Source organism: Epinephelus lanceolatus, chromosome 6 (assembly GCF_041903045.1).
Source record: "Epinephelus lanceolatus isolate andai-2023 chromosome 6, ASM4190304v1, whole genome shotgun sequence".
In the NCBI taxonomy this organism is placed as follows: Eukaryota; Metazoa; Chordata; class Actinopteri; order Perciformes; family Serranidae; genus Epinephelus; species Epinephelus lanceolatus.
This window is the reverse complement of record NC_135739.1, coordinates 24865147-24893006: the sequence shown is the minus strand read 5'-3', so window position 1 is coordinate 24893006 and position 27860 is coordinate 24865147. Positions and strand designations below refer to the sequence as shown.

Sequence of the window (27860 nt, the reverse complement as noted above, 5' to 3'; positions counted from 1 at the left end):
CTGACCTCCAGGAAACCCTATACCCCGGAGCTATTTAGAAGCAAAACGCCGGCACTTCTGTCTGTATATTTACCACCCGACTGACAACATATCGGCACCCTCAGCCACCGAGCCCGCCCGCAGATAACAATACTTTTTACGAGGATCACTTCTAATTTGTCCTTTGCTGCCGCAAACTGTGAGCACCACTCTTTGGGCTTGCAGGGTCTCTGATGGGAAGCACTTTGGAAAGGTTCCTGCATAAACTGTAGATTTAACACGGCTCATAACTGTAAGCGCGGCAGAGAGGAGGAGAGGGAAGGGAGAAAGTTGCTTTGTACTTTGGTGGAGTGTGTAAAGTGTTTGCACGCTGTTGAGTTGATTTGTTAGCAGCCTGGCCAACTAAATCAAGTCCCTATATCCACTTTGTTTACCATTTTCTTTGTCTCTCATTCCCACTTCCTCTCTGCTTTTCAATCTCTGCCTCTCTTTCTCTCTCTCACTACTAATTTGACTGACTGTTGTCAACTTGTGAAACAACAACCGTGATAGTTCGGGGCCGCCGAGGCTAACAGCACAGCCTAGTCACCTGCATCACCGTCTTAACAAGCAGCATGACCTGCCAATAAAAAAGGCTTTTACCCTGATCGTCCTCAAACAAGACTTAAACACAACCTGCTCTTTCTCCTGCCGAATGCCCAAAGTGCTCGCAAATGCGAATCAGGCTGCGTTAACTTGCTTGAAAATGAAAAAGTGGCAGTGGTTTTGAAGGGGAGGGTGAGGTGGAGGAAGGCAGTATAGATGGAAGTTAAAAAACCCCCACATCTCTTCTACAGGTTTACTGGGGTGGTGCAGACACTTGACCCATGCAACAGTGTCCATCTGTCAGCAGTAGCATGTCATGTCAGTGTCTAAGTGTACAACCTGCTCGCTGTTCTCACACAGTGAGTGATAATTTCAGCTAAATGTTGAAACAGTGAAAAAAAATTCCTCGAGTGACGTTGAAGAAGGACGAGGAAGAGGAAACGTTGCTGAGGACAGTTGAGTCTATCATTGCTCGGAGCTCTGTAAACTCGTACTTCATGACAGCCTTTCATCCCTCATCAAAGCAACAAGTAGATGAGCAGACTTTGCGCATGCTAAAACCTCCCAACCCCCGTCGTCTCCTTATGGCTGCCGCTCCTTTGGGACGGGCGACTTTAAATCTTCCCTTTTAACAAGTTTCCTGTTCTTCCTTCCGGCCTGCTGAAGTCCCCTGGGGTTTGACCTACGGGACCATTCCAGTATTTGGAAAGGCTGTATCTTAAAGCTCAGTCTACAACCATCAGGGGACGTGAGGAGGACACTGGAAAGTTTGATTTTTGTCAGATCAGTGGTTGCCTGCGGTCAAGCATGGCAGATGCTATTGGAAAATGCAGACTTTGGCTATGCCAGGAAATAAATACTGACGCCACGAGAGCTTCACACTGAACACGTGTCTGCAATTGCTATCTTGTCACACACAGTGGAACTTTTTCAAATACCAGACACATATGAATGTACATGCTTCACCTGCAGGACCTGTGGGAGTAGTGCCACATGCTTACATTTAACATAGGGAACACATTCAGGAGGGTCAACCTGTAGCCTTCCAGGTACAGAACAGCCTCTGTTGTGTCTGATTTATACTCTTTTTTTTTAGACAGAAGCACACTGTCTTTAAAAGAGATCCCAAAATCCACTTTTCTCATTTGGTATTGAAAAGAAACTCAGGGGTGGGGTGGGGTGGGGGGTTTACAGTATTTATGAAAAAGAGAGAGTGATGTCTTGCGCAATGGTCAATAATTTATGAATGAAAAGAGGCCTTTGTGAAACCCACCACCCTCTCCCTCTCCCGTAACCCCCCCCTCCCCAAACTCCTGCTCCTTCCCAGTGCTACTGATCAAACAGATATTGTTACCACTAAAATAGCAACTTAAAAAAACACACAGGCAGCCATAAGACCGGCCTGCAGCCGGGGAGAAAGACTGACAGCAGAGGGGAAAGGGGGGGGGGGGGGGAGTAAGGCAGGGAGGAAACAGAAGAAGAAAGAAAGAAAGAAAGAAAAGAAAGGAAGAAAGAAAGAAAGGCTGAACTGAGTGAAAATTTAGACAAGTCTCTTGACTACAAAACAAAAAAATTGCACAGGGGCAATGTGTGTGTTGGGGGGACAATACTGTAAGTGTATCTGTGCGTGTGTGTGCCAGGGTGGTGGGGGGGGCGGCTGTCATCTATCACTGGACAAATGCTGGTCTGTGGTGGAGTGTTGGTGGAAGTGGGGGTGAGGCCGGTTGGGTTGTGGGGGGGGGGGGGGGGGGGGGGGGGGTTGTCGGCCAGAATGGTGCTGCTCCTCAAATGAAATAATATATCTTTGAAAGCCTACGCCCCGCGCCAGGCCCCGGGCCCATATATCAAGCCCAAGAGCGTCTGGTGGATCCGCTCCAGGCCCATTAACCTTCCACCTGTTCCCCCCTTACACCCCCCCACACACACCCCCAACCTACCGGTCCTCTTTTCACCCCCCCCACCACCCTCCCTCCACACCCTCCCCTGTTGTCCTTCACCATGCTCCCTCTCCTCCTCCTCCTCTTCCTCTTGCCCTTGGTCGTTGCCTCTCGCAGCCCAGTGTTCATCTTCCCATTTAACCCCCCCACCTTGCTCTCTTCCTCATTTCCCTCTTTCTGTCCTTCTCTCACTGTCCTTCATTATCTCCTTCTCATATTCTCCCTCTGTCTCTTTCTACTGCTCTTTATCTCTCATGGCCAACTCTTTTTTTTTCTCCCTCCTTCTTCGCTGCGATACCGCTCTCTGTCTCTGACTCCATCTCTGGCCCTGTCCTCTCTTTCTAATATGGTCACTTTCTCACTCGAAATCATTCATTCTGTTGCAGTTTCTCTCCCTGCCACTCAGTTTCAATCTCATGTCACAGTCTTTGCTCTTCTCTCCTTACTGGTTCTGTAACTCATTTAAACTCCCCGTCTCCTTTCCTGCATCCCTCTTTATCTCTCTACACCTTCTTTCTTCCCAACTAAGGTAAAGCAAGCATGCTATGGTGTGTGTGTGTGTGTGTGTGTGTGTGTGTGTTGGGGGGGTGCCACACAGCCTGCCGAATAATTCAAATGCAATGGACCAGGGACACAGTTACAAATCTCTGCCAACTGCGTGTGGCCGCCAACCCCATCACGCTTGCAGTTTGTCAGGATTGGGGTGTCGGGAGGGGAGGTTGTTGCGGGGGGGAGAGATTGTTGACCTCTATGACAAGACAGACATTGCAGCCCGAGGCTCTGAATCTATGTGTGTGTGTGTGTGTTTGTGTGTATGTGTGTGTATGTGAAAGGTGGTATAGATATACCACTTCCCAGGGTTCACAGATCACGCCTAAAACGGCTTATTAATTTCCACTCAGTTATGGGGTGTGAAGAAAAAAAGAAAAGGGGCAATCAGCGGTCAAAGCAGGGCAGGAGCAATATACCCCCCTTCCTCCGCTCTCCAACACACACAAACATGCACACACACACACTTGGTTGCACCTTGAAAATTAAACTGCTCCTGGATAGGTCATGGAAAAAAAGTGTGTGTGCATGAGTGAGTGTGTGTGTATAAAGAGGATAACTAAGACTGTAGAAAAAAGCCCTCCAGTCTGAACTGGGCGGGCGGGTGGTGTAAGTATAATTTCACCAAAGTAAATTCATGTAATATTTATGGATGTAGATAGAGGGGAGGTGAGGAGGGGGGTGAAATTATGCAGCAGGGCAGAGTGGGGCGCATCAGAGGACCTTACATTATTCACTCAGGTAAATCTATAAGTGGAGAATATTCAGGTGTGAGATGTGAACATCAGCCCCCCTCTTGGCCCCACCCCAGGGATCTGTCATAGTGTGTGATTGACTGACATGCAGGCCGCTTAGAGGAGTGGAATAAACTGGTGGAGTGGAGTCAGAGTTGTAAATAATTCTACTGCTTATAAAATGCTCATTTATTCAATTTTTTTAAGGTTGTTGCAGATTTCTGTGAATTTTGTGAGGTTTTACACCCATTTGAAATTTGAGTTGGCAGAGAATTTATGACCAGGACATGTCTGAAAATATCTGCCAAGGATGGTGCACAGAATTTAAAAAGAAAAAAAAAACATTTGATGTTATTTAAATTTATTTATTTTATTTTATTTTTATCTAAAAATATCTAAAAAAAAAAAAAAGTTACAAAAGCAAATTAAATAGATTTTTTTAAATTTGAAAAATGTAAAAAAAAAGTAATCAAATCAGGAATTTAACAGTGTACTTTAAATTAACAACAATTGACAACTTAACCTTGAAAAATATTTCTTAAAATATCTTAAAAAATTCTTAAAACATTTTTTTTTTTTAAATTTGGCATTAAGCCAATGCCAGGACACTGTAGTCCTACCAACTTATTCTTATTATAATGCTGCATTTCTGCCTTTCTTTGATAGGAAATAGTCACCAGCTAGAAGAAAATGTAAAGACAGAAAGGTGGGGATGATGTGCAACAGAGGTCTTAAACCTCTCGGCTAACAGGATGCCCAAATTAAGAATGGTGTGAGTACAGTTTGTGAGGTGTATCTGTGCAAACATGTGCACAGTAAAAGACTCAGTATTTTCTACTGCAGTGAAATTTTATTCAGCCTTTGATCTGGTTTACTGCAAACAGCAGTGAAATACTGTATCACCTGTCTTGTTCCATGTTTTACATGCATTACCTCATCCCTTTCCTGCCCTCCTGCCCTTCCTGTTGACTTTCTTTACCTCTCATCTCTCTCTGCTTTTATCTTCTGTCTTTTCTTTCCCTCCATCACATCACCTTTCATATTTCTCTCCCTTACCTCTCCTCTTTGTTATCCACTCTCCTTTCCTTCCCTCTCCTTCGCTCTCCTCCGCATTCCTCCTCTCCTCGTCCCCTCTCTCATCTCCCCTCTTTGTTTCACCTCTGTTCTCCTCGCCTGTCCTTTCCTCTCCCCGGCCATCTGTTTATCCAATATGCCGTCCCATCTCAGCTGGGAGCTTTCCCAGGGAACAAGACTTCTAATACAGTTCCTCCTCAACTTAATGGCCCTCAGTTCTGCTTTTACCATTCCCGCTACATGCAGAGAGACAAAACAGAGAGAAAACGAAAGAGACAGAGAAGCACAGAACCTGTCTGGATCCCCCAAAAAACTGTCCCTGGATGACTAAAATAAACAGTGAAGCCACATTCAAAATGTCACAGCTATTTTCCTCCCTGCTCCACTTTTATCAGGTGGACGGACTAAATATACGAATAATGTTACACAGCATTTGACTCAAGACAGACTCTAAACAACATGTCATCTCTTGTTACTGTGAAGTAAAAACGTAGGAATGAGAAGGAGGGTGACGCTTGGCTTTCACAGCTGCTCCGGCCCTCTTTGAAATGTCCTGATACACGTCTCAAACTGTGCAGATTTGGTGAGGCTCAATTGCTTATGAGGCCGCAGTTTCATTTCTATGCAACTATTCACTGTAGTGCCCCTGCAACAGAGCTTAATCTTGCAAATACTGTTGCTGTTTGGAGTTATAATTGTTTCCAGACTGTTTAACATTTCTGTTGCATCTGCAATGCACTGCAGTTTGCAATTTTGAGTTTTGCCAGTTGATTTGAATAGCTTAAAACTTAAAACTGTGTTAAACCTGCTGTTGTCAGCCCTTCCAAAACCTTTTAACAAGACTTTTCTGTGAATAAGTGAGGCATCCATACACTATGTGTATAAAAAAAGGACATTTTTGCTACATAAGTACAGCATCATTCCTGACTGTCGGTCCCTCAGAACAGAGGAGCAAAGGTTTCTTTTTATGCACATCTTTTTTGCAGTGATTACAGCTTTAAGATGTATTCAGTTGGAGAGCAGGTCAAGACTGTAAATGCAGAGATGAATCAAGAATCAAAAACTAACCGACTAAGTAATCTACCTGTCCATTATGTCCACGTCTTGATTGAATTCAACAAAATTATAGCTCTTTTCTGGAGCAAATTGCTACCTGAACAAGTGATAGCACATGTGGCAAAAGGGTAAAGGGATACAGGAGAAAAGACTCCAGCAAAACACACATACTATATGACAGGTATATTTTCTCTCTTTACTGTAGTATGGCTGAACTGTAGCAGCCTTTATGTGTTGGATTACTTAAAAGTCTTTTCAGACGTGGTCATTTCCGTCACTTCATCAACCTCTGTGTGTTGTGTGTTGACAAGGCGCACAAAAGTGCTCGTTGTCCCAACACCAGACACACATCCTCTTTATTAAAGGGTGTAGAGAGGAAAGGAGGGGGGGCGGGGCGGTGTGGTGAAAAGGGAGTAGAGTTAGGAAGGTAAGATATAAACATATGAATCATCAATAGTCCCGATTGCCCTGCTAAATTCTCCCTCTCATTGTGTTTGTGGTGGGAGTCAGGCCAGCCATCCCAACGCTGGAACAATAGAGGAGAGGGTAGCACGCTGGACCAGCTACAGCATGAGTCACTCTCACACATACACACACACACGTATACACAGTGTCAATACACATGCTAGCATCTTATGCTCAGCACAAACAGGAACATTAGAAGAGGTGTTTTCAAGAAGGCTGTTTACAGTTCTCACAAAGAAAGCATGAGGTTTCTTTAATTTAATTACAAAGGTTCATTTAAATGTCAACCAGTAACTTAAACTATCTGATATCCTTTAAAAGTTTACTTTAGTTGTTTGCTATTAAAGAGTTTGTAAGGCAAGCTCACACTTACCTTTAAAATTGTGTTTGTTCTCGTATTTTCATGTGGTAAAACTTTGTCAGTTTACTTGCTTCTTTAATTTCTGTTTTCAGTGAGATACTAAGCTCTTGATTTTTTTTAAAACTCATGTCAACATGTGTTAATCATTTTCAAATGCATTGTTGATCCATGATGTTCAGTGTGTTTATAAATCTTACTGAAGTTAAGAAGTGTAATACCCTATCTTTCTCATCCTCCCTCAGATATATCTGCTTCATTTAGATCATTCCTACATTTCCCAGAATGCTTTCTAAAAAGTTTCCCTTTGCAATTAGAACTGTCTTTTCCCTTTATAATTTTAAATGAAGAAAACTCATACACAGCATCCATTTGGTTGCATAAAATCTGTTTTACTAAAGCTACTGTCAATGGAGAAACTGCTACATGGACTGTTTCCACCAAACAGCAAAATTCACACAGGAAGACAGGACCAACAATTGCCTGTTGCTGTCTGTAAAAGCATTTTTCAGAGGATTTGTCCCTTAACACGCAAAGTTGCCTGTTTTGGTGGTGGCGCCAGAGTGGGCAGAGGGGTTCATGGCAGGACAGGAGACGATGGAGAAGGGAGGGGTGGCAGAGTACCAAATGTGTCTGAGAGACAAACACATGTGTTTCTCCCTTTAGATACCACTCAAATATTGTTATATAGTCATACAATTATATCCTGGATTGAGCAGTGATAATTAATTTCATATGCACCACACACAGACACTGAACTTGCAACACATACTTATCAAATCAGAACAAAATCAACCATCTAAAAATGTAAATTGTTAAAAAATGAGGTTAAAACTTGTCAATTTCCCAAAGACATCTGTGTATATATATATTTTGGAGAATGAATAACAGTTTAAACAGCCCAGCAAAATCAATCCATACATTAACCAACTGACTTAAATCTGCATATTTATCAGCATTAATATTTTTGAAAACACACTCAAACTCTGTGGAACTCCTATTAAGGGCTGAATAGACTTAACAGGCCAGAAGAAGACATAATAGGCATAAACACACACATACCCACACGCACCTGTCCTCAGCTCGCGCATATTATATTAAAATAACCACAAGTGATCGTGACCTGAACTGAGCCAAAACCTTCTCTCATCACGCCACTTTGTCTCTGATTTCAAAACCAGTGCACCAGCCCCGACTTTCTCTAATTGTCGATGTGTTAAACCAATCAAAATTGGGGTAGGTTGGCGGTAAGAGCCCACCCCAACTTCTCGGATCCAAGGTGTTAGAAATAAACGTCCCTCACGTCATGTCTCATTCCCAGAAAGAGGTTGGGGGGGGGGGGGGGGGGGGGGGAAGAGAGAGAGAGTCAGAGTGCCGCATTGGAAAAGAATGGGGAGAGCTCTTTAGAAGGTGCTCCTAATGGCTAAATATTTATGAGTCCCGTGACCGAGGCCAACTTATGGAAACTAAATCTTTAAACACTTTTTTTGGCAGACGCCTCGCACACACCCTCCCAGCTTGGCTCAATTACCGGAGAAATTCTTTTGTTCTTACGGGGCTAATAATAGTGAGAGGGGCTGTGCGTTATGTGTGAGCAGTGTCTGTGTCTTAATGTGGGTATGTGTGTGTGTGTGTGAGATGAAGAGTATTTATAGCTTCCTACAGCGCCACACTGCTCCTGTGACAAACTTTTAATTCTACTCTGCTTCCTGTCTCTCTGGTACCAGGCTCACCCGTACATCTAATAACCAGATCTGTATAAACACGGGATGTCGAAGGTCAGGTAGATTCAAAAACATGAAATCTTTAATGACACTAACGATCACAAGCTAAAACAATGGGGTCCACTCCCTCACAGAAATTAATGGCAATGTCTAAGACTGTTAGATTGCATGTATTTCTATGTATGAACACACACAGACACAAAAGTAGGCATATATTCACAGGGAGATAAAGTGGGGAGATGTGGTGGGTGGATTTTTCTATGTAATTTGGTGCCGAGCTGCAGTAGCAAACACATAAAAGCCTGCAGCAGAACGGAGCACATTTACACACTATGCACGGTACACACACTCTGCAATTATGATTAATAAACAAATCAAAGCCTTAAAGCTCAGCTTAAAAAAAAAACTCTTAAGCAAACAATTTTAGGGAGTTGTTTTAAAACCAAAAGAACATCACAGCAATATACACACAATGTGATCAATACCAGTTTGGCTACAGCTCACAGTTTGCTTGTTCTCCACCATCACCAGCACTAAGCCTTGCTCAGCAGTCCTCCCTGTAGTTACTAATGAGAAACAAGCAATGATTGTGGCTTGTGTGGGAAAAACTGTCAGAGCCACAGCTAGCGCATTATTTTTCAATCCCCCTTGTGCTTTAGATGGCTCTTTAAAAACACTGCAAGGGGGGGTTCGGTTCAATTATCTCCCTCACTTAAGTGAAATACGCCCCCACCTCCCCTAAACCAATGAGGCTCGTGCAACAGGAGCAGGAGAGGATTTTTTAGAGGAGGGGGTGCAGGAAGAGGTTTCTCCTGCATTGAGCTCAGGTCATGTTCTACCTTTGTAACAGGCACCCAGCTCAATTACTATTAAGCTCCAGTAATATGGGTAGTCATTAGGCAAACATAATGACATTTCATTCAGCAGCAAATCAGGGAGTGACAAACACAAGTGGGTGAGATAATTGAATTAGGACGAGGGTGTGAGAAATAGAGAAGCTTCACAGTGGAGCAAAAAAATGATCGTTCAAAGTTAATGGGCGAACCACACACAATTATAAGCCGCGGCCACACCTTACGAGCCTGTGCGCGCAGTGTGTGTATGAGTGCAGTGCCGCGCACCCCACTTGAATGCAAATACAGATCTCGAAAATGTCAATAGCGGGGACACGGCGCGTGCTAAATGTCAACATGTGTTTTTCAAGTACTCTTGTCTGTGTTGTAATTGGCTGTGTTTTTTAATATTGCATTTATTTCATTTGTTATTTTCCCCCCTTTGAAAACAAAATCATATCAAATATTTGCAGGGAATTTTGCAACAGGCCCGGGCCCATGAATATGCAGCTGAGCCTTTGGCGATGCGGTGTGAAACAAACAGACAAAGGAGGGCAGACAACGGGAAGAAAAACAGGTGAAGCGCAGACTAATCAAACGCCTTTCATGTCGCTCCGAACATTAACCTTCATTCAGAGCAAATAAGGCTGCGAGCGCACAAACACACACCAGAAACTCTCCCTTGGGCTCTGTGAATAAGCAAGAATTATCACATTTTTTACATGAGTCGTTGGCGGGTTGTTTCTATTGGTCAGTTGGGATTGACTGTGCTAAACACCCACAGAGGACAGTTTTTGCCAGGCTGAAATACTGTTTATGTAATAGACTTTGCAGATTACATAAAGGCTGTATAAAAATGCTTTTTAAATAAGAATATCTATCATAAATAACAAAAAAAAAATCTTAAACTGTTATTTAAAGAGAAAAGCAACAGACAAATTGTTGCCATTGTGACTCTACCCTCTGTGTGATACGGTCAGCTCTCTGAATTTTGTTTGACCAATATGCTAATGGCCAATATCTCTTATCATCACACAGTGTGAGCCCACTTAGATCTGAGAAATATTTCAAGGGGAGATGGGCGGTATGCAGTTCACATAAAACCCTCAGACTAGGACCCTGTTAGTATGAAAAGTGCCTGGAGCTCATAGTCAAAGTTTTCACAACCCATAGCCAAAATGTGTCACACACAGGGTAAATGTGGCTGGCTGCTGAATTTTGATCAGGCAGTGGGATAGACAGCGGTGGCAGCTACAAACAGACCCCCCTCCCACACCTGTACACACACACACACACGCAGCCCTGTGTACTCTGCATTAGTGTTGAGCCAGTGCATAAAAGAGGAAGATTAAAGGCCTGTTGAAGATAAAGGACTGAGCAGATGATGTTCATGAACTGTGTAAAGTACTGTCAATTATGGATGACAATGTGGTCAGCGATTTAGCATTGAAACAAACTGCGGGATAATTTATTAAAGGCCTGCAGAGTGACTGCAGAGAGAAATAAAGCTTTAATAGTAGCGCGCTATCATCACCGAAAAAGAACTATGGCCAGAGCCATGAAAACAAGGTTGTACGAAATTTTTCTCAGATTCAAACCAAATCTCTCTCATCACATGGATCACCTACCTTGAGTTCACGGAAGAAGATGCTGCTGCGTGCCCACTCCACAATGGAGAAGAGTGTCTGGTCGGCCATCTTGCACATGAGGCCGAAGGTGTTGAGCTTCTCGTGTTTGCCTCGGCTGGCCTGCTCCTGCTGCAGGTAGGCCATTATCTTGGCCTGAACCTGTGGCTCGTCTGGCTCACACTTGAGCAGCTCTACGATCAGGTGAGGGAAGCTGGGCGGCGAGCCCGTCTGGTAGGCATCGACGTAGGCGTAGCCCATGATGGACTCCGGCGAGCTGGTGTACGGGTCTGGGTACTCTGACTTGATGGTGCGCGTGCCCTGGAAGTGTCCGTAGGCCGCCTGGTAGCCCTGCAGGCTGCCAGCGTGTGGCGGCATCGCCATGCTGACTGGCGAGGTGACAAATGGGCTGCGGTCATAGTCTGTGGGGGGCAGGGCGGTAGCATGATGGTGGTGGTGGTGGTGGTGACCGGTGTGGTGGCCCGGGTGGTGGCTCAGTGGAAGGCCTTTGGATGCGGCCGAGTGGATGTTCTGGATGGCTGAGGAGATGGTGAGGTCGGTGGGCACGGCTTGCATCACCTGACTCATGGCCTCGATCTTCAGGCCGTTGGCTCGGATCAGCGCCTTCTTTTGCTGCTTGAGCGCCCGGTCACGTTTGTACATCGGGCCAAACTTGTTGCGACCGCCACGCATGCGGTCCGCCCGCACAGCTGACAGACAGGAAGAATGAAGAAGGAGACAAAAGAGATGACATTATTAGCTCCTTAGTACATAAATCTTTGTCTTGAATGTCATTTTCTCAAAGATTTGAGTAAGTATTTTGCAATTTAATCTGGCATACTAGATGCTCTGGACTCTCTTTTACCCTACTTTACCTGCTGTACAACAGGGGGCATCTAAAATTCCCCAACCTACACTGGTACTGTCAGGCAGCACAAGTGAAAGCAGCTTTGCTCAACTTCTCTACAATAGAACCTCCATTGTAGGTGAAAATTCGGACATGCTCAGCTGAAGGGTGACCAAGAAGCTACCTTTACTCTTCTGAACCAAAGAAACTGGAGAAAACACAAAAAAACATTTCTAAAAAATACAAGTATCTGGCGTGAGGTCAAAAAAATATATAGGGGAAACCCCCCTACTCTTAACCTTTACGCCCATATGGGACAATAGCAAATTTATACCTGGAAGAAAAGTTGCTGGTTTTAAGACATGGGCAAACAAGGGTTTAAACCTACTCTAGACAGTGTAAGAACACATAATTATCTATCACTAACCACATTTTGACACATTAAATTAAGCTATAAAACAATTTCTTGAAGTGTTTCATCCCGCACAAGGCTGATGAAATGGAAGGGTTTGGGGGTTCTCTGCCTGAACATTTTGAGCATCAAAAACTTAATATCCCGCATTCTGGTGAATTTTTATTCACCACTTTGTGCCTTTTTGCATCAATTTATGGTGTAAGTGTCTTCATTTTGTCAGAATAAAAGTCCTCTGCCATTTTCATGTTTTTATTGAGGGGGACAAATGCACATATTCTAAATATTAGCTAAAACATAAATGCTAAAAAACGTTTTACAGACTAAGATTTGCTCATGTATGGATACTGATATAAGCGCTGTGTTATGGAAGTGACCTCCTCGTTTGTAACTTGTATGTGGAGCAAAGGTTTTCCTCTGGTGATTACACTTGACATTTACCTGTTGACTCCTAAACCCCACAGGTCTAATAGATACCGTCGTTACTCATTGACCAAACACAGAAACTTCTATGGACCGCTCTGCTAAATAATCACTGTACAGCTGGCTATCTCTGTCTACCACTCAGGAAATACGCACCTCAAAAGCTTGATGTTGGTATAGACTCCAAGAAAATTCACATTTCAAAATACTATCTGATTACGCAATATCTCAAAGCTTCAAAATATCATAATCCATTAGCAGAAACTTTTATTTTCGTTACAAAACCCCCAAATGCTGAAAAGGGTGACAATAAGCAAATTGAGTTTTTTTCCCTGATGAACCAAACATACCCATGATGCCCTCTGCCTACCCCCTCCATGCAGGATCCTGTGGTGAGGATCACAACGAGTCTGTGCTGTGTGTATTTCTAATGAACGAGCCGGGCACACGGTGGACCGCTACGAGGGCCATGTGTGATCTGGCCGACTGCTGCCATGGGGAAGCTGCTCTGCTGTCTCCCAGTCGGGGGGCGCTGGTGTTAATTATTCATACTTAATTACCTCTTACTCTGACGAGGCTCGCCGAGCCCAGCGTGCAACGAGCTAACGGACGTCTGGGAGGCTACGCAACAGAAAAACACTCGCTAATACAAATATTGGAGAATACTACAGACTTATTTTAATTGCATTCAGCAGAAGAAAACACATGTTTAACTGTATATGCAAATACATGCACATACATTTGCCCTGATCTGTGAATAGTCAGGTATCAAGTCAGCCTGCGTCCACTCCAGCTCATGATGTCTTGACGGATGAGTGAAAGAACAGAAGAAGAAAATTGAAGAGGGGGTGTGGAGAAGGCGGGTTGGGGTGAGGAGTTTGGGGCTGAGGAGGGGCACACACACATACACACACACAGACAAATACACACACACTCTCACACACCCCGAGCTGCCTTGGGAGTGATTTTAATGACCTCCGTCACAAAAGTGTCTGTCACTGATCTGAGGGAGAGGAGCCGAGAGGGAAGACACACACATACAAACACGCACACACACTCTCACACACTCACACCCACATGCTGAGTCTTTCTCGTACATTCTTAAGGAAAACACACACACACAATCACACATGAGTCCAGATCACACAGAGAGAGAGATGGTAGCAGGCCAGACGCTCCGCCACCTTGGAGAGCCCCCGACGGCTCAAATGGTATGTAATTTATACACAGTGATTTTACACACACACACACACACACACACACACACACACACACTCACACACAACCATTTCCCAACATGCTTGAGGTCAACTCCAGTGCCCACTCAACGAGGCTCGGGGATTATCATGACCGTTAAAAATTGATCACACATCAAAAGAAAAAAAGGAGGAATCAGGAGCCGTCAAATGTATCCATTATACATTATTGTAGGCCGACTTTAACTATTAATGATTTCTCCACAACAGTGTAATTAATGAGCTGAGAAACTAATAGTACGCCCTACTGGGAAAACAAAATTAGGCCCTGACTGCCATCTTGCCTGCCTCGGACCGAGGGACCCATATCACATCATGAATATCAGGATTGGGGGGTGCAGGTCTCACCACACACACACACACACAGATTCTTTGTCTCTAATTAAACAAGGTGATTTGCATGCATGTAACACAGATTAATATGGCAGGGGGAGGGGAAAAGGGGAGCAGGACAGTACATGTGTGTGTATGTGTTGGGGGACAGGATGAACTGTGAAATGTGTGTGTTTAACTGAGGGAGGTTGTATGCTGCAGTTCTCATATGACCCTGCAACTTTCAAGTGTTACGAGGCAGAAAAGTGATTTGAATTAAAAAAAAAAAAAGTTTTATATGTTATAAAAACACGGCAGTAATTGAATTTCCTTTTCATAAAAGCATCTGTGTGTGTGTTCCAAACTTAAACTCACAGGGAGGTTTCTGCGGTGTCAAGAAAAGTGATGTGTTTGATGTTTGTGGTTTGTTTGGCATAAACAACACAAAGTGAATAGTGAGCATGACAGAGAGCGACAGCCACCGCTGCTGAACAGGCAAACAAGAAAGGCAGCCAGCTACAGAAATGAAACAAACTTCATCAAAAGAAAATGTGAGGAAAAAAAAGATAACAGTGATGTGCACACTCAGCTTGATTGACAGGAGGTGTCTGAAAAATGCAGCTATGAGCACTTAGCCCAGCACAAAGGCAGAGGCCAAAAAACAACAACAACAAATGTAAACAACAACGGCGACTATATAGATATATATAGATATATAGATATGAAGAGAAAATATCCCAAGGAAGATTTGGGAAGAAATTTCTATTACCGTTGAAAGGATCTGGTTTGGAGGATATTGTAGGTCGGCAGTGAGGCTTCGGGGCTAAAGCCGGGCTGAAAGGCTAAAAGGCTGATGCTGTCTTCCCCTCTGAATTCCCCTGACTTACTGTCTGAGAGCATGTCCACACTAAAACACACTTGGGCACACACACACATCCATAAATTCAAAAACTGACCTAAGTAAAACCCTGTTCCTCTTTCCCAAAAGTATCCAGCACACACCATCTCAAAAATGCACAAACACAAACAACCACACACAGCATCCTTCACACACAATTTCTTCGCACACACAGACCGTAACACACTGAAACACATCACACACACACAACAGCCCTCAGCGCTTATATCCTCTGATTTATGGTTGTTTAATATACAGGAATATTAAGCGCGCGTAGGTGAGGATCCCTGTCGGCTGCCGGCATATTAATGGGTCCCGCGGAGCCTTGCTGACACCCTGTTTGTCATGTCGGGGCCCCGGCCCCTGCTCCGGATGCGCCCTATCCCATGCACACACATGAATACCTATGATACCTATGCATAAGTAATAGGACAGCTCCCTGGCTTCCAGCGCAGGTATACTGGGAGGCTGATGGAAGACAAATCAGAGTGAGAAAGATGGAGACAGGGAGGAAATAAAAAAGTGGAGGGAGAGGGAGAGAGACACAGTGACGAATATACAAACACTCAGGTGGTGATGCTAATTTGTGCTGAATGGCTCTATAGAGGTTGCACGTTGATGGTAATGAATGGATTTAGATTTGATGATGGAGTAACTGCATGGAAAAAGAGGTTAAAAATAAAACTTTACTCCATCACCAGCTGTTTGGTGATGGAGTAAAGTCCAATTAAAGTGAATTAAAAGATAAATGTGAGTTGGATTTTCAAGAAATTGCTTCTTCAAATCAGTGTATTATTGTGTCTGGTTTAAAACAAGACAGTGCTGGCTGGTCAGCTTTGATTTAAACACTTAAAATATTATCTAGCATTCCGTATCTCAAAGCTGTAATGGAACTAGACAGTAAAATAGTCAGCATTTTATCAGCAGAGGACAAAAGTGGCATGCTATTCTTTGTTTTTAGTTGTAATCATCACCATTTTGATGTGCGGCCTGTCATTAACTTTAATTTTAAATGGTTGTTAAGTCAAAAAATATGCGCCCAGTGGAAACAGAGTGCATTCAAACTCACAGCATCACAAACACCACAGTTACGCTCTGTCTTTAAGATGATACACAAGTGAAGGAGATATTAGGCAGCTCAGTGAAGCATGTGATGCAGGGGCAACTTCTAGCGAGCATAAAAAGAAAATCATGCCAGTGGGAGCTGTTCAGATACGGCACGCTTCATCAGCTTTAGTGAATGACGTGCTAATGGGTCAAACCTTAGTGGGATGTGGCTTTTTTTTCCCTTTCTTTTTCTCAGTGAGTCAACACAGAGAGCTGAGATGCTACAGCGCATACCAAGACACAAGGATTTTTTAAAGTACAGTAGCATATGTGTTTGTTTGGTTAAATTTGACTCAATGATGTGCATGCCCCTGACAGTTACTTAAATTTTTATAAATATTTGTAACTTTTTTAAATTTCATGATGAACAACAGGATTTGTAGACTGACAAAATTAAGCAAGTGATGATTAACTTGTCAATATTTTGTCTGCTCTTCACTTTCACATGTGCTATGAAAACAGGAAGTACTTTCTTTTAGTTTTGGAAAACATATCTTGGATGTTGCACCTCCGGTCAGAGGTAAGTCATTTATTCTGTGGCAGAAACACACAGGAGGTGGTGATATGCTGTTGTGCAACAACGGGCGTCACCGAGATTTAGCTATTTTTGTTTTGCTGTCAGCTCAAGATAAGATGCCTGATCTCTCAGTGTTGGGGCTGGGGTGATCGACATGTCACAGCACCATTATATCACTCTGATATGCACCCGATTGTCATTTCACCTTGTTTCGCTGCCCTCCCTCAACTCTGAAACGTTACCAACACGCGCACACACACAGACTTCTCTGCTGCCACCACCCTCACAGCAAACTGCACGGACTGTCCTATTGGTTGGCAGGCTCATCAACAAACAGGAAGGGCAGAGAGCAGCACCAGAAAAGCAAAAGTAAACAGTCGAAAAATTACAGTTTGAGTCAACTCTGAAGTTTTTCCTCGCATTTTTTCGTCCACATTTGGTTTCTGCTCGATATCCTGAATTCACATGTTGCTGCAAGCTGCTGTGTAATGGAATGAAAAAAATTGCAATAACAAAGCGCATGACCCCAAACTTCCTTTCCTCTTTCACCGCTATTGTACACACTTTTTTTTATACATCAAATGACAGCTTCTCCCTCTTGCCTGTGGCCTTCTGAACACCTTTTTGGGCTTCTCATGAATATATGTATGTGTTTACCAGGGAGAGCTGTATGTGTGTGTGTATAGTCTGTGTGTGTGTGTGTGTGTGTGTGTGTGTGCTGAGGGATGTCAGCGTTTCTGTACGGGACGTCTTTACTGGTTGTGGCAGGAGTCGCCCACCGGAGCTTCTGGCCCCTGACAGAGTGCTGCAGGGCCCGTCTTGCCCCCGAGCTGAAAGCTACCGCCAGCAAAACAAATCAAACGCAACCCCCTCCCCACCTGTGTCAGCTGGAAAATGACAGGCCGGGACATTGTGCCCAGCGGCCATTTACAATTAACAGCAATTAATTACACCGCACATGGCAGGTAAAGGGAGAAGAAGCCTCCAGAAAGATTTTAGTTAGGCTGTCTTTGCTCTACTTTCACCCTCTCAGGGTCTTATTTCTCCAACACATTAACTTTTCTCAATTGTATGTGATCATTTTAGGTGGCTAGGGATTTTTAATTTGGCTTAAATTGCAAATGTGGGAAGAATTTTGTTTAAATGTTCAACTGAAACTGTGAGAATAACAACACCTACTCAGATTTGCAGTATTATTATAAAGGGTAGTATTGTAGCATCAATCATCTTTTTCACACCTACTGAAAGACGACATTCAGGCGGCTTTATTTGCTCCAAAATTAGCAATTTCAGAATAAAACTTGTGCAAAAAAAAAGTTGATTTCAAATATTATCTTTGACCATTGGAAGAATGTTTCTCGCCCTGCCGTCCTGTCACTTCTGGATAGCCGTGTTTGAACAAGCTCCTGAGCCACGTTCAAATTAAACAAAGAGGCCTCAAAACGGCCAGCCAAAAGTATCATCATTACCATTCTCGCGCTGCCGCCAAGTTTAATATTTTATCTATTACTCCGTCTGGCAAGTTTAAGTGCACAGCAGCTACAAGATACCCCCTAACTCCCCCTGACCCCATCTAAAATACTAATAAGCAATGCTGGATTTCAACGCTTTGGTCGTAATGAAAGGTTTCACTTCACAAAGTTCTCCGTATACATTTGCGAGAACAGATATAACTGAGATGTTCATTGTTAAATGTTAAAATAAATATAATCTTCTCCTTTCATACGGGCAATTATTCTGTCAGGGCAGGTATCAACCGCCTTTAAATGGTGGATATGTCAATTTGGGAGGAAACTATTCACATGCAAATTGATCATGGAAGAATATTTCTACTCGGAATTTCCAAAAAAATGTTCATGTGCTATGATTAACTGTACTCAATTGTGAATCAATGGAAAAAGACTACTTCTGTAATGTTGCCAGAACTTTTAAAACACCTCCGTGAAAGTCCAGAAGCAGCCACTCTCCAATCTCAGCCGCTCCATGTCATACTGTAATCTTTTTCCGACCAAACTTTCAGTGGTGGCAAACAGGCATCATATCTCGACAGATCTACAATGCAGCATGCCGAATGCAGCAACACCGCCTGGATCTGTTTTTCCACTCCGGCAGATGTGCAAGTTCTGGATCATATTTTAGTGAGCACTATGTGTGTTCGCTATGAAACCTCAGAATAGACAAAATCTGTGGTAAACTATTCATGAAATGTACAATAAAAATGACAAATATTCTCCCAGATTAAATGTGATTTTAAAAGACTTCTGGTGAAAGCAAGCCCGGAGGCTATCTAGGGCATTTGGCGGTCGAGATGCTGTCTTGTTACAGGCTGTGGTGGAATCCAGCTCAAGTACTGTACCTAAATTCATATGCAGGATGCTTAACACTCCACTTTCTTCTTTTACTCTCCAACTTTTCATAGAATAACATGGTATTTTTTACTACAGTAAAAATGCAAAATATTTGATAAGCTTACACATAAGTACCCAACAGTACATAAAATAGTTTCGTAAGCTCCATCTCAACCACCTACAACAGTAAAATAGTACTTACATATTAACACATCACTAATGATAATAATCCAACAATGTATATCTCACAGGGGACATTTTTCTGCATCATGAAAACTTTAACTCTTGATATTTTAGGTTAAATTTGCCAATAATATCTACTTTTACACACACAACTTTGATACTTTCACTTAAGCAAAGTATCCGAATACTCCCTCCACCACTGGTTACTGCACATTTGCATGTTTAGTGCCATTTACAGTCATCTGTTCTGTCTGACCGTCATTGAGCAAGACACTAAAATCCCAGAGGTCAGTTCATTACAGTCACTGGTTGTTTGAAACCCTTCCTCCTTTATGCAACAACTTTCTTCTTTATCAGTTGTGAAAAATCCCAAACTTTCAACAGCTACCCATTTTCCACCAGCCACTGCTGCACTGTGAAACACTGCTGAACATCTCTCCTTAGGTCATATCTGATTTTAACCTTGTGTTTAAGCTATAAACACACTGAATTACAGAAGCAAAAACACCAGCAAAACATGCGATCCAAAGTCATTCAGGTATAAGCCAAACACCTGAACTGTAAAAAAAAAAAAAAAAAAAAAAAAGTAAACATGTTGCTGTACCTTCTAGCTTCATGCCGACGGTGAGGCACTTCTGGAAGCGGCAGTACGGGCAGCGCTTCCTCTGGGTCTTGTCAATCTGGCAGCTCTGGTTCTCTATACATGTGTAGCGCTTGTTGTTCTGGACGGTGCGCTTGAAGAAGCCCTGCAGAGAGAACCAATTAAGACGTCAACCCGCTTGACCCCTGCAATGCGATGGTAATTGGCCCATTCACACTCCCAGACAGATGGAGAGGGACAGGCTTAATGGATACACACACACACACACACACACACACACACAGGGTGAAGTTTTGAAAGCTACACTCCAATTGATGTCCTGATGCTTTCGGACACACACATGCAGAATATATATTAATACACACTTTATACAAATGGAGGAAATTTTTGTCTTTTTAAAATATTTTTCTTTCTTTATACTGAAGCTGAAAACAAAGTATTTGTGATACTTTTTCATAAATCACACACACAAATTATTTATAAATTCAAATTTCCACTATGCCTTAATTTAGAAGAGCTTTAAACAAATAAATTATCTACATACCTGCCTCACTTAATGTTTTACTGCCTTATAAACTACTTTATAAAGAGTATAAATTCTAATTTGTGTCCTGTCAGAATGACTTTACTATTCTCAATATTATTAATATCTCAATATATTCAGGTAAAGACTTTACGGGGAAAGCATCTTTTCAACTCTCCACTTAATTATTGAAAAATATGAGCACAGGAGTCAGAAAAATCCAATAAATTATATCCATAATTCACAGTTCCGGGATTACAGAGATTCATACCTGCAACGTGGAATTAATTATAGGCAGCAGCAGTGAAAATCAGACGAAGGGAAGATGGTATTAACGTATTCTAGATCCATAACCTGGGAGGAGAATCCTTAAACCTGGTCTTTTAAAAAAAAAAACCTCACCAAACACAAATTTAATTGACAATCTGCATTGCCTGATCCGTCCCAAGCAAAAAAAAAAAAAAAAAAAAAAACCTCCTCTGCACTCGGTTTTGGATTATCGACTTCTCAGTGCTAAAAAATCCATGCTTCAGAGAGAACTTTCTCTCCAATTTTCCATTTAGTGCACAGCATGCGCTATAAATATCTGAACCAAACTGGATTCTAACATGCCTTAAAAACCACGCAACATCACGTCTGGAGATTAAGCGGACAACATCACTGAAAAGCTTTCATTTTACCGGCAGCTCAAACCAAGAAAAGACACTCATCAGTCAAGGCTCATTTTTATTCGTGAAAGGCTTTGCTGAAAGCAACTTTTACCCATTCCTGTTGCCATTATACACAGCAAAGTTTCTCATTCACTCAAAAATATGTCACAAATAACATAAAACATAAAATCATCACTGAAATATGAAATGGTATGCTTTAAAGTAGACACAAGCTATTCATAGAAGTAAGCACGATTTTAATTTGATGAATTATCTGAGTAATTGGGTATTCCTGACCTTGGAATTCCGTCCTACGAAACTGCATTCTCTCAACACAAAAACAGCAACCAGGAAACTGCTTTTACTTCATGTCAATTCTGGGCAGTAAGTCCGACAAAGAAGCAGGAAAAATAAAATGCACATCACCACTTTATCTCCTCTGATCCCTGCACTCTTTACTAGTTTGAATATGTTCTAACTTCATCTATTTCCCTCAAACTTCTGCAGATCCTAAATATATTTTTGATACGTCCACTGCGCACTGTGGCTCTGACCCTTGACCTTGTAATGTCAGTATTTTAGGATTAGACTTTGCTCGGTGTCTCCCAACGTCCTGGGATTGAGCCTGTTTGTGTACAGTGGGGACCATGAAGCCCGTTTCAGCTTGTTGTTGTTATTGCAGCAGGTATGATGTGGTACCATGTTTACTTTATGTGGGAGGGTGTGTAGTATGAACCAACACTGGCTGTGTGTGTGTGTGAGGTGGTAGGGTTTTTCGGAGGTTAAAGAATCTTGATTCACTCCTTTTTTTTCTGCATGTGTGTGTGTGTGTTCCTCGGCCCAGAACTGGTAACCCAACTAAAGCTCAAAAAACATCCGACCCTGATAACAAATGCGTCCAAATCACAACTGAGTTTCTGGGGTTGAAGGGTACAAGCATGGGTGAGGTGAGGGGGTGCAAGAAAAGGGTAGAGGGTTGTTGCAAATATAAAAACTCACTAGGAAATATGAACTATTTAGAGAATATGAATCTTGCTTCGGTTGCGCGTAACAAAACTGAAACAGCAGTGCTTTTACGTTAACAGAAAAACAAGAATAAAATCTAACTACTGGTTTCTCTTCTAGTTTTCATGCAGCTGTGGCCAGAGACAAACCTCCATTACACTGGAGATAGATATTTAATACCAATATGAGCCTGCAACATGTCAACACACTGATGTATCAGTCCAGCTCCAACAATCATACTTTCAGTGAATAGATTGCCTGCATTTTAGAGATAATCAATGATAAGCTTCAGGTAATTATCAATATCATTCATGTTTCAACAAGGATACAGCACTTCATAAAAGACTTCTTCATCTACTGCATGCACACACATACACACACACACACACACACACTGGGAGATGTGTTTGTGGACTGGCTCTCCAACACGAGCCTGCAGAGCAGCAGAGATGCCACTGACGTCTCCCTTCAAGCAAGTGCTTAGCATCTCAAGGTCATAATATGGGATAAAATCTATAACATCTGCTTTGAATAATGACCACATAGGCGAGAAATGTGTGCCGCGGCATCAATACTGCGAGCGGCGTTTTTGCACTGAATAGTGTTAACACAGAGACATTTGTCTTAGCTTAATTTTGTGCTGACAGCTTTACTGGGCTAACAAAAAAACTTGGGTGAAGCCTATTAGCTCTGCGTTGAGGAGGACGGTGGAAAGAGGCAGCAAGGGACAAATAGGTTGTTGATAGAGCTCAAAAATAATAGCAGCAACAGTTTACTTTGCGGTAGCTTCATTATTAGCCTGTGCATGGAAACATTTTGGAGCCAGACAATGCTGCTGTGAGCGTAACGAACTTGTGATGAGAGTTTTAGACAGTAAAGTACACGCTTGTTCATACAGAGACAGTTTTAGTGTGTACTTTGCTGCCAGGGTGAAACCCTCCTCCCCCTCCTACTGTGTTTAGTGGTGGCAAAAATAAAAATGAAATAAACCCTTTGCCTGCTTCTCTTTCAAGACATTCACCGCTTTAAAAAATCCCCTGACACTCACAGGAAAAGTTTGTTACACCAATTGTCACAACAATATTTGACCCTTGGCCTCTTTACCTTTGGTTTTCCTGTAACATTAATAGCGAGGAACTGAATATTTACTGCACAGTTACACTTGTTGCAAGTTGCTGTAGACAAGAATGTCGGCTAAATGCCTAGTGTGCAAAAATATCACGGCAAAAAGAGAGGCTCATACACTGAAATAAGCAGCCGTGGAGACGTATGTATCACTATGTATGCAGTGTGTTTTAATTGTATTGAACAATGCAAACTGTGTCTGCAATATTCAAGGAAAATAACTTGCTTCACTGCAGACACACAAGCAAAATGCTCCAACCTACTGTCAGGCTTTGATGCACTGCAGAAACTTCCTATTACCACCATTAATTAGGCAGCTATAATTGAGACCTCACAGCCAAAAACAATTTTAGCCACTAAGAATATTTTAGATATCAAAGCAGATACAGGAAGGTAACCATGCGCACACAATATTATTGTAATACAGTGTAATGGTTTCCCACTGGGGAGTGTGAAATGAGGGCACTAACCTTGCAGCTCTCGCAGGTCAGTAGTCCGTAGTGATAGCCTGAAACCTTGTCTCCACACACGGGACACATCTCGTCCAAGTCTTCGTCATAGGAGTAGTCCATCATTTTTAACTGGGGGGCTGAGGATGAGACACGGACACACAGAGAGGAGACTATTTTCAGTGCTGAGCAATCTCTTTCCCAAAAGCCCACTTTCATCCATCAAGGTGAACCACGGGGATCCACGCGACGCAAGTGATTGAGTTTTTTTTTTTTTTTTTGTGGGGGGGGGGGGGGGGCGACGACGACGACGACGACGACTTCTCTTGGACTTGTAGAGGTTTAATTTTGAGCAGGGGGAAGACGATGAATAGTGGATTTTGGAATGAGTTGAAAGGACGCAACCATTTATTTCTCCTCGTTGCCGCCCTCTCTTCTGCTTTCGTTGCAGACAGGAGCCAAAAAATTATATATATATATATATATATATATATATATATATATATATATATAAACGCATGAAAGTGAGCCTCATAAATATGCATACATCTAAGTCGTGGAATCGCTGGGGGAAATGGAGAGATATTAGAGTTAAGGATTGGAGGAGAAAATGTTACCGCCCACAGACAAATGAAGACACACAGAGAAGCCCTTATCTCTGCAGGCGAGGGGGGAAAATATCAAAATCAACTTGAACCAACATTATTTTTCCCTCTCTGAGAATAAATGCTGGAGGACAATTGATTTTTTTTTAAAATGTGTTTTCTTAGTTTAAAAAAATGTGACTTCCTGCTTGCGCTGGAAAAAAATGTCCATTTAAAAGTCGTCAGTTTAATTTGACATTATTATTTCTTTATACAGCTGATTACTGTGATTTAGAATTAACCAGAATTAAGTGGGGTTTCACGCCACTTGCATATTTTCACATTTCTTTTTTATTAAGACTGAATATAAATCTAATATAATTATTGCGATGTATTTGCCCCCATGCGTTTTAGAAACCCTTCCATTGATAAGACTGTGTGTGTCAGCGCAGGGCAAACACCCAGGCTGACATTTACAGCAGTTACAAAAGCATTTATGGTTCTAATCATAAAAAAGCAGCCAGGATCAAACAGGAAAAAAACCCTCAGTGGATGTGGCTGTAAAAGTGGAAATATTTTGTCAACTAGACGCCTTTTCCAAGGCCTTCACATATATTACTGCTCCGCTTCAGACTCCACTCATCTGCTCACTGAAACCTTTTAATTAGACATGATTTCTGGTTTGTTAACGCGTTGCCCTGCTGGGATCCCGCGCTGCATATTCCAGCTGAAGCAACAAGTTCCACCGAGCTGCCGGGTTTTTTTTTCCACAGAAGCTCAAAGCCAACTCCATTTCCGAACTTTCTTGTGCCTTAAAGCGCATGGAGGAGAGCGTTTGTGGGGCCTGTTATCGTGACGCACGACAGCTGCAGGTTTGGACACATCTAAAGAAAATTATCATTAGCAGGGTATCGGTTGCACTCAGGCAGTGGATGCTGCCGTGGTAAATAAAAAATAAATTAGTAGTTCTAGTTGGAAATAGTCGTCAAACAAAGGAATATTCTTTCTGAGTTTAAACCAGATATTTTCTCCCTTAAAATTGTACATAATGTATTACATTTTAAATAACCACTTTAATGTAAAGATGTGGCTAAACTGAGTTCAGATACATTCCTGCTCCAGAAACACGCAGAGGTTTGTGCACAAACAGTGTGTCCAGGTCACACTGCATTAGAAAGGTGCAGAAACATACCCGTCAACCCAGTATCTCACCTGCTGGCTCTCCCCTCGACGGTCACTTGTTCATGCAATCTCCCAAAAAAATAGCTCCAACATTTGCCCAAAACGCAGATGATTCCAAGAGAAACCCTCCTCCCGTCCGAGCTACCTTGTTTTTAACTCTGCGTAAAAGTAGATAACGGGCTCCGCTAACAAGCCACTCCTTGTCTTGTGAGTGTATGTTATCAGCGTCTCATAAACCAAGACCGGGTTAATTGATTGTCCGTTTATATTGCTGTGAAATGACGTGAGGGGGATACGTGAGTTTAACTTGGCAGAGGGAGTCAGTCCCTTTTATTTAAATCTTCCCTGCTGTGTGTGTAATTTGTAGAAACAGATCAAGAAAAAGTATATTGTTATGTATGCCGCTGAGGATTTTGATAATTATGCCCATTAATTTTTTTCCCTCAATGAAAGTTGCAGAATTAAAAAACAAATATAAACCTAAATTCGCACATGCAAGCACTGAAAGCATCTAAATGTTTGATATTATTCGTAAAGACTTAGATGAAAAAATGCATACATGAGTATAGCATCATATTTGGTGCCAGTTTTTATTTTGGTTCAACCTGATTTTGAAATTGCAATCATTTTCAGGCCATTTTTTTAAATTGCATAACAAAAAAATGTTAGGAACACAATAAAATATAAATTCATTTAGATTAATTTGTTGCACAATTGCGACCATTTTACAAAGCCTATATAGTGTTAATTAGACCAGGAATAACTGGCTTCACAGACCAAAGTTTACAGTCCCGAGGTCAAATTTTGGCAGTGGGGCAAATCACTAAAGAGACCCTCTAAATTTATGTTCCACAGTTTTGCTCTCTTTGATAAATGATCAGCAACACTGTCTTAATTTCTGTCCGCATGCAGTAAAAAAAAATCACGATCCAATTCTGCATATTTTGCTAAGGCGAAGTGGAGTGCTTCATTCTGAAACCACAGAAATTAAAAAGTTAAATACACACATCTCAGCTGCTCTGTCTCACCGCTTTTACGCACCAGGCGTCTGCACACTTCCAGCATGAGTGACAGCTGGGTATAATCACTGTCTGATCGCCAGCCAGACCTTAGAAACGTGTGTCCAGGTTTGATCTGCATTAATGTTTTCATTATTTTATCAGAGTTAAGACAAAGAGAAAATAACAGGATCTTGTCCCCTGACCATAAATTCCAAAATCTCCAAAAAAACTAATGACCTCCATATGTTTGATAATTTAACACGTTCATCACACATTAATAGTCTATATTGGCTCTATCACCACTCACTGTCCTACATTAGCGCAGAAATGTGTTGGTTATAAGCGTGTTCAAAAGTTTTGGTGACATTGAGGCACGCACTGAGGACTTCCACACCGATAACGCTCCGTAAATCTACCCAACTGGAAGCGTATCTGCCTTGTAGTCCTATACGAGATTAAAATGAATGACAGTTCTCACCTTGCATATTCCTTGGCACGCGCCCTTGTTCTCCATACGATCGAGAGAGTCCCAGGGATTCAGTCTCGACTTTGGGTAGCATGTCAGCGCTGCCGGCCTGAGCTGGAGACTCCGCACCGCTCGGCGGGACACCTGGACGTCAGAGGCGGATGTCCCCCCAAACAGACCTCAAAGTGTCCCAAATGTCTTTTTTAAGCTCTTTAATTCTTACTTTCTGTCTCTGTCTGTCTTCCAATTATCGGACCATGTTCCGAATGTGAAGTCTGATTCAAACGATTCAGACTGTCTTCAAGCGACCGGGCTGCATAGCCGGTGCGTGTCTGCTCTGTTTTAACTTCACTTATTTAGTTTCTCAAAATTGCATCTGCGCACAGAAGAGTAAAAATAACCACAGACGAGTGATTCCTTCGATACTTATTAAGGAGGAGTTGCGCGCTGAGTTAGGGAATCAGTCTCCCACTCACACGAGAAAACTGCACAGCGTCCGGATTAAAAGACGATAGTAAGTTTCCCTTTAGCTTTTCCAAAAGTATTTTTTTCGCGCGTCACGCATTAAAGTGGGACCCTCAATGTAACTTTGAGCCGTTAGCAGACGAGAACGCGCCACCGGGGCCGCCCCGTCCTGTGCGTAAAGTCGGATTCGGTGTGTCGGTCGGACTGTCTGGAGATGTGGAGACCTCTCCTCCGCCTCCTCCTCCTCCTCGCGGCTTTGTTTACTCCTCTCTCTCCAATCCGGGGCGCATGCGGTCGTCTGACATCATCTCTGCCCGATCCAATCAGGCGAGGAGACCGGGAAACATCGCCTCAAACCCTCCAGTTCCATCTCTCCGAAATCTCAGCTGTTTAATCCCCGTTAATGATGGACTTTAAAAGCGCAGGGAGAACAAGGAAATCAAGCGAGGTGATGCAACTGCATGTGAGGGCAGACTCCCCATGAGCGCACGGAGCGCAAAGGCAGCGCGCGAGGTATGTGGGTTGGGAGCGTGTTAGAACAGGAGCGTACGGCAGCACACGCACGCACGCACGCACGCACACATGCA

At 42.7% G+C, this 27860-nt stretch overlaps 1 protein-coding gene across 2 annotated transcripts in view; it reads right to left on the bottom strand.

Annotated features, from left to right (window-relative positions):
* Positions 1-27635, bottom strand: part of nr5a2 (nuclear receptor subfamily 5, group A, member 2) — a 72755-nt gene extending 45120 nt beyond the window's left edge. Inside the window, exons 1-4 of one of the 2 annotated variants that reach the window (XM_078168845.1) lie at positions 26821-27635; positions 23597-23715; positions 19827-19968; positions 10923-11629 (exon numbers count right to left, since the gene is read on the bottom strand). In XM_078168845.1, coding sequence (XP_078024971.1) covers positions 10923-11629; positions 19827-19968; positions 23597-23715; positions 26821-26902 — 1050 coding nt within the window. In that variant the 5' untranslated portion in view covers positions 26903-27635. Of the gene's footprint in view, positions 1-10922; positions 11630-19826; positions 19969-23596; positions 23716-25371; positions 25529-26820 lie in introns of those variants that run through there. The other variant, XM_078168846.1, reaches the window with a different exon arrangement.
* Between the last annotated feature and the right edge of the window lie 225 nt (positions 27636-27860).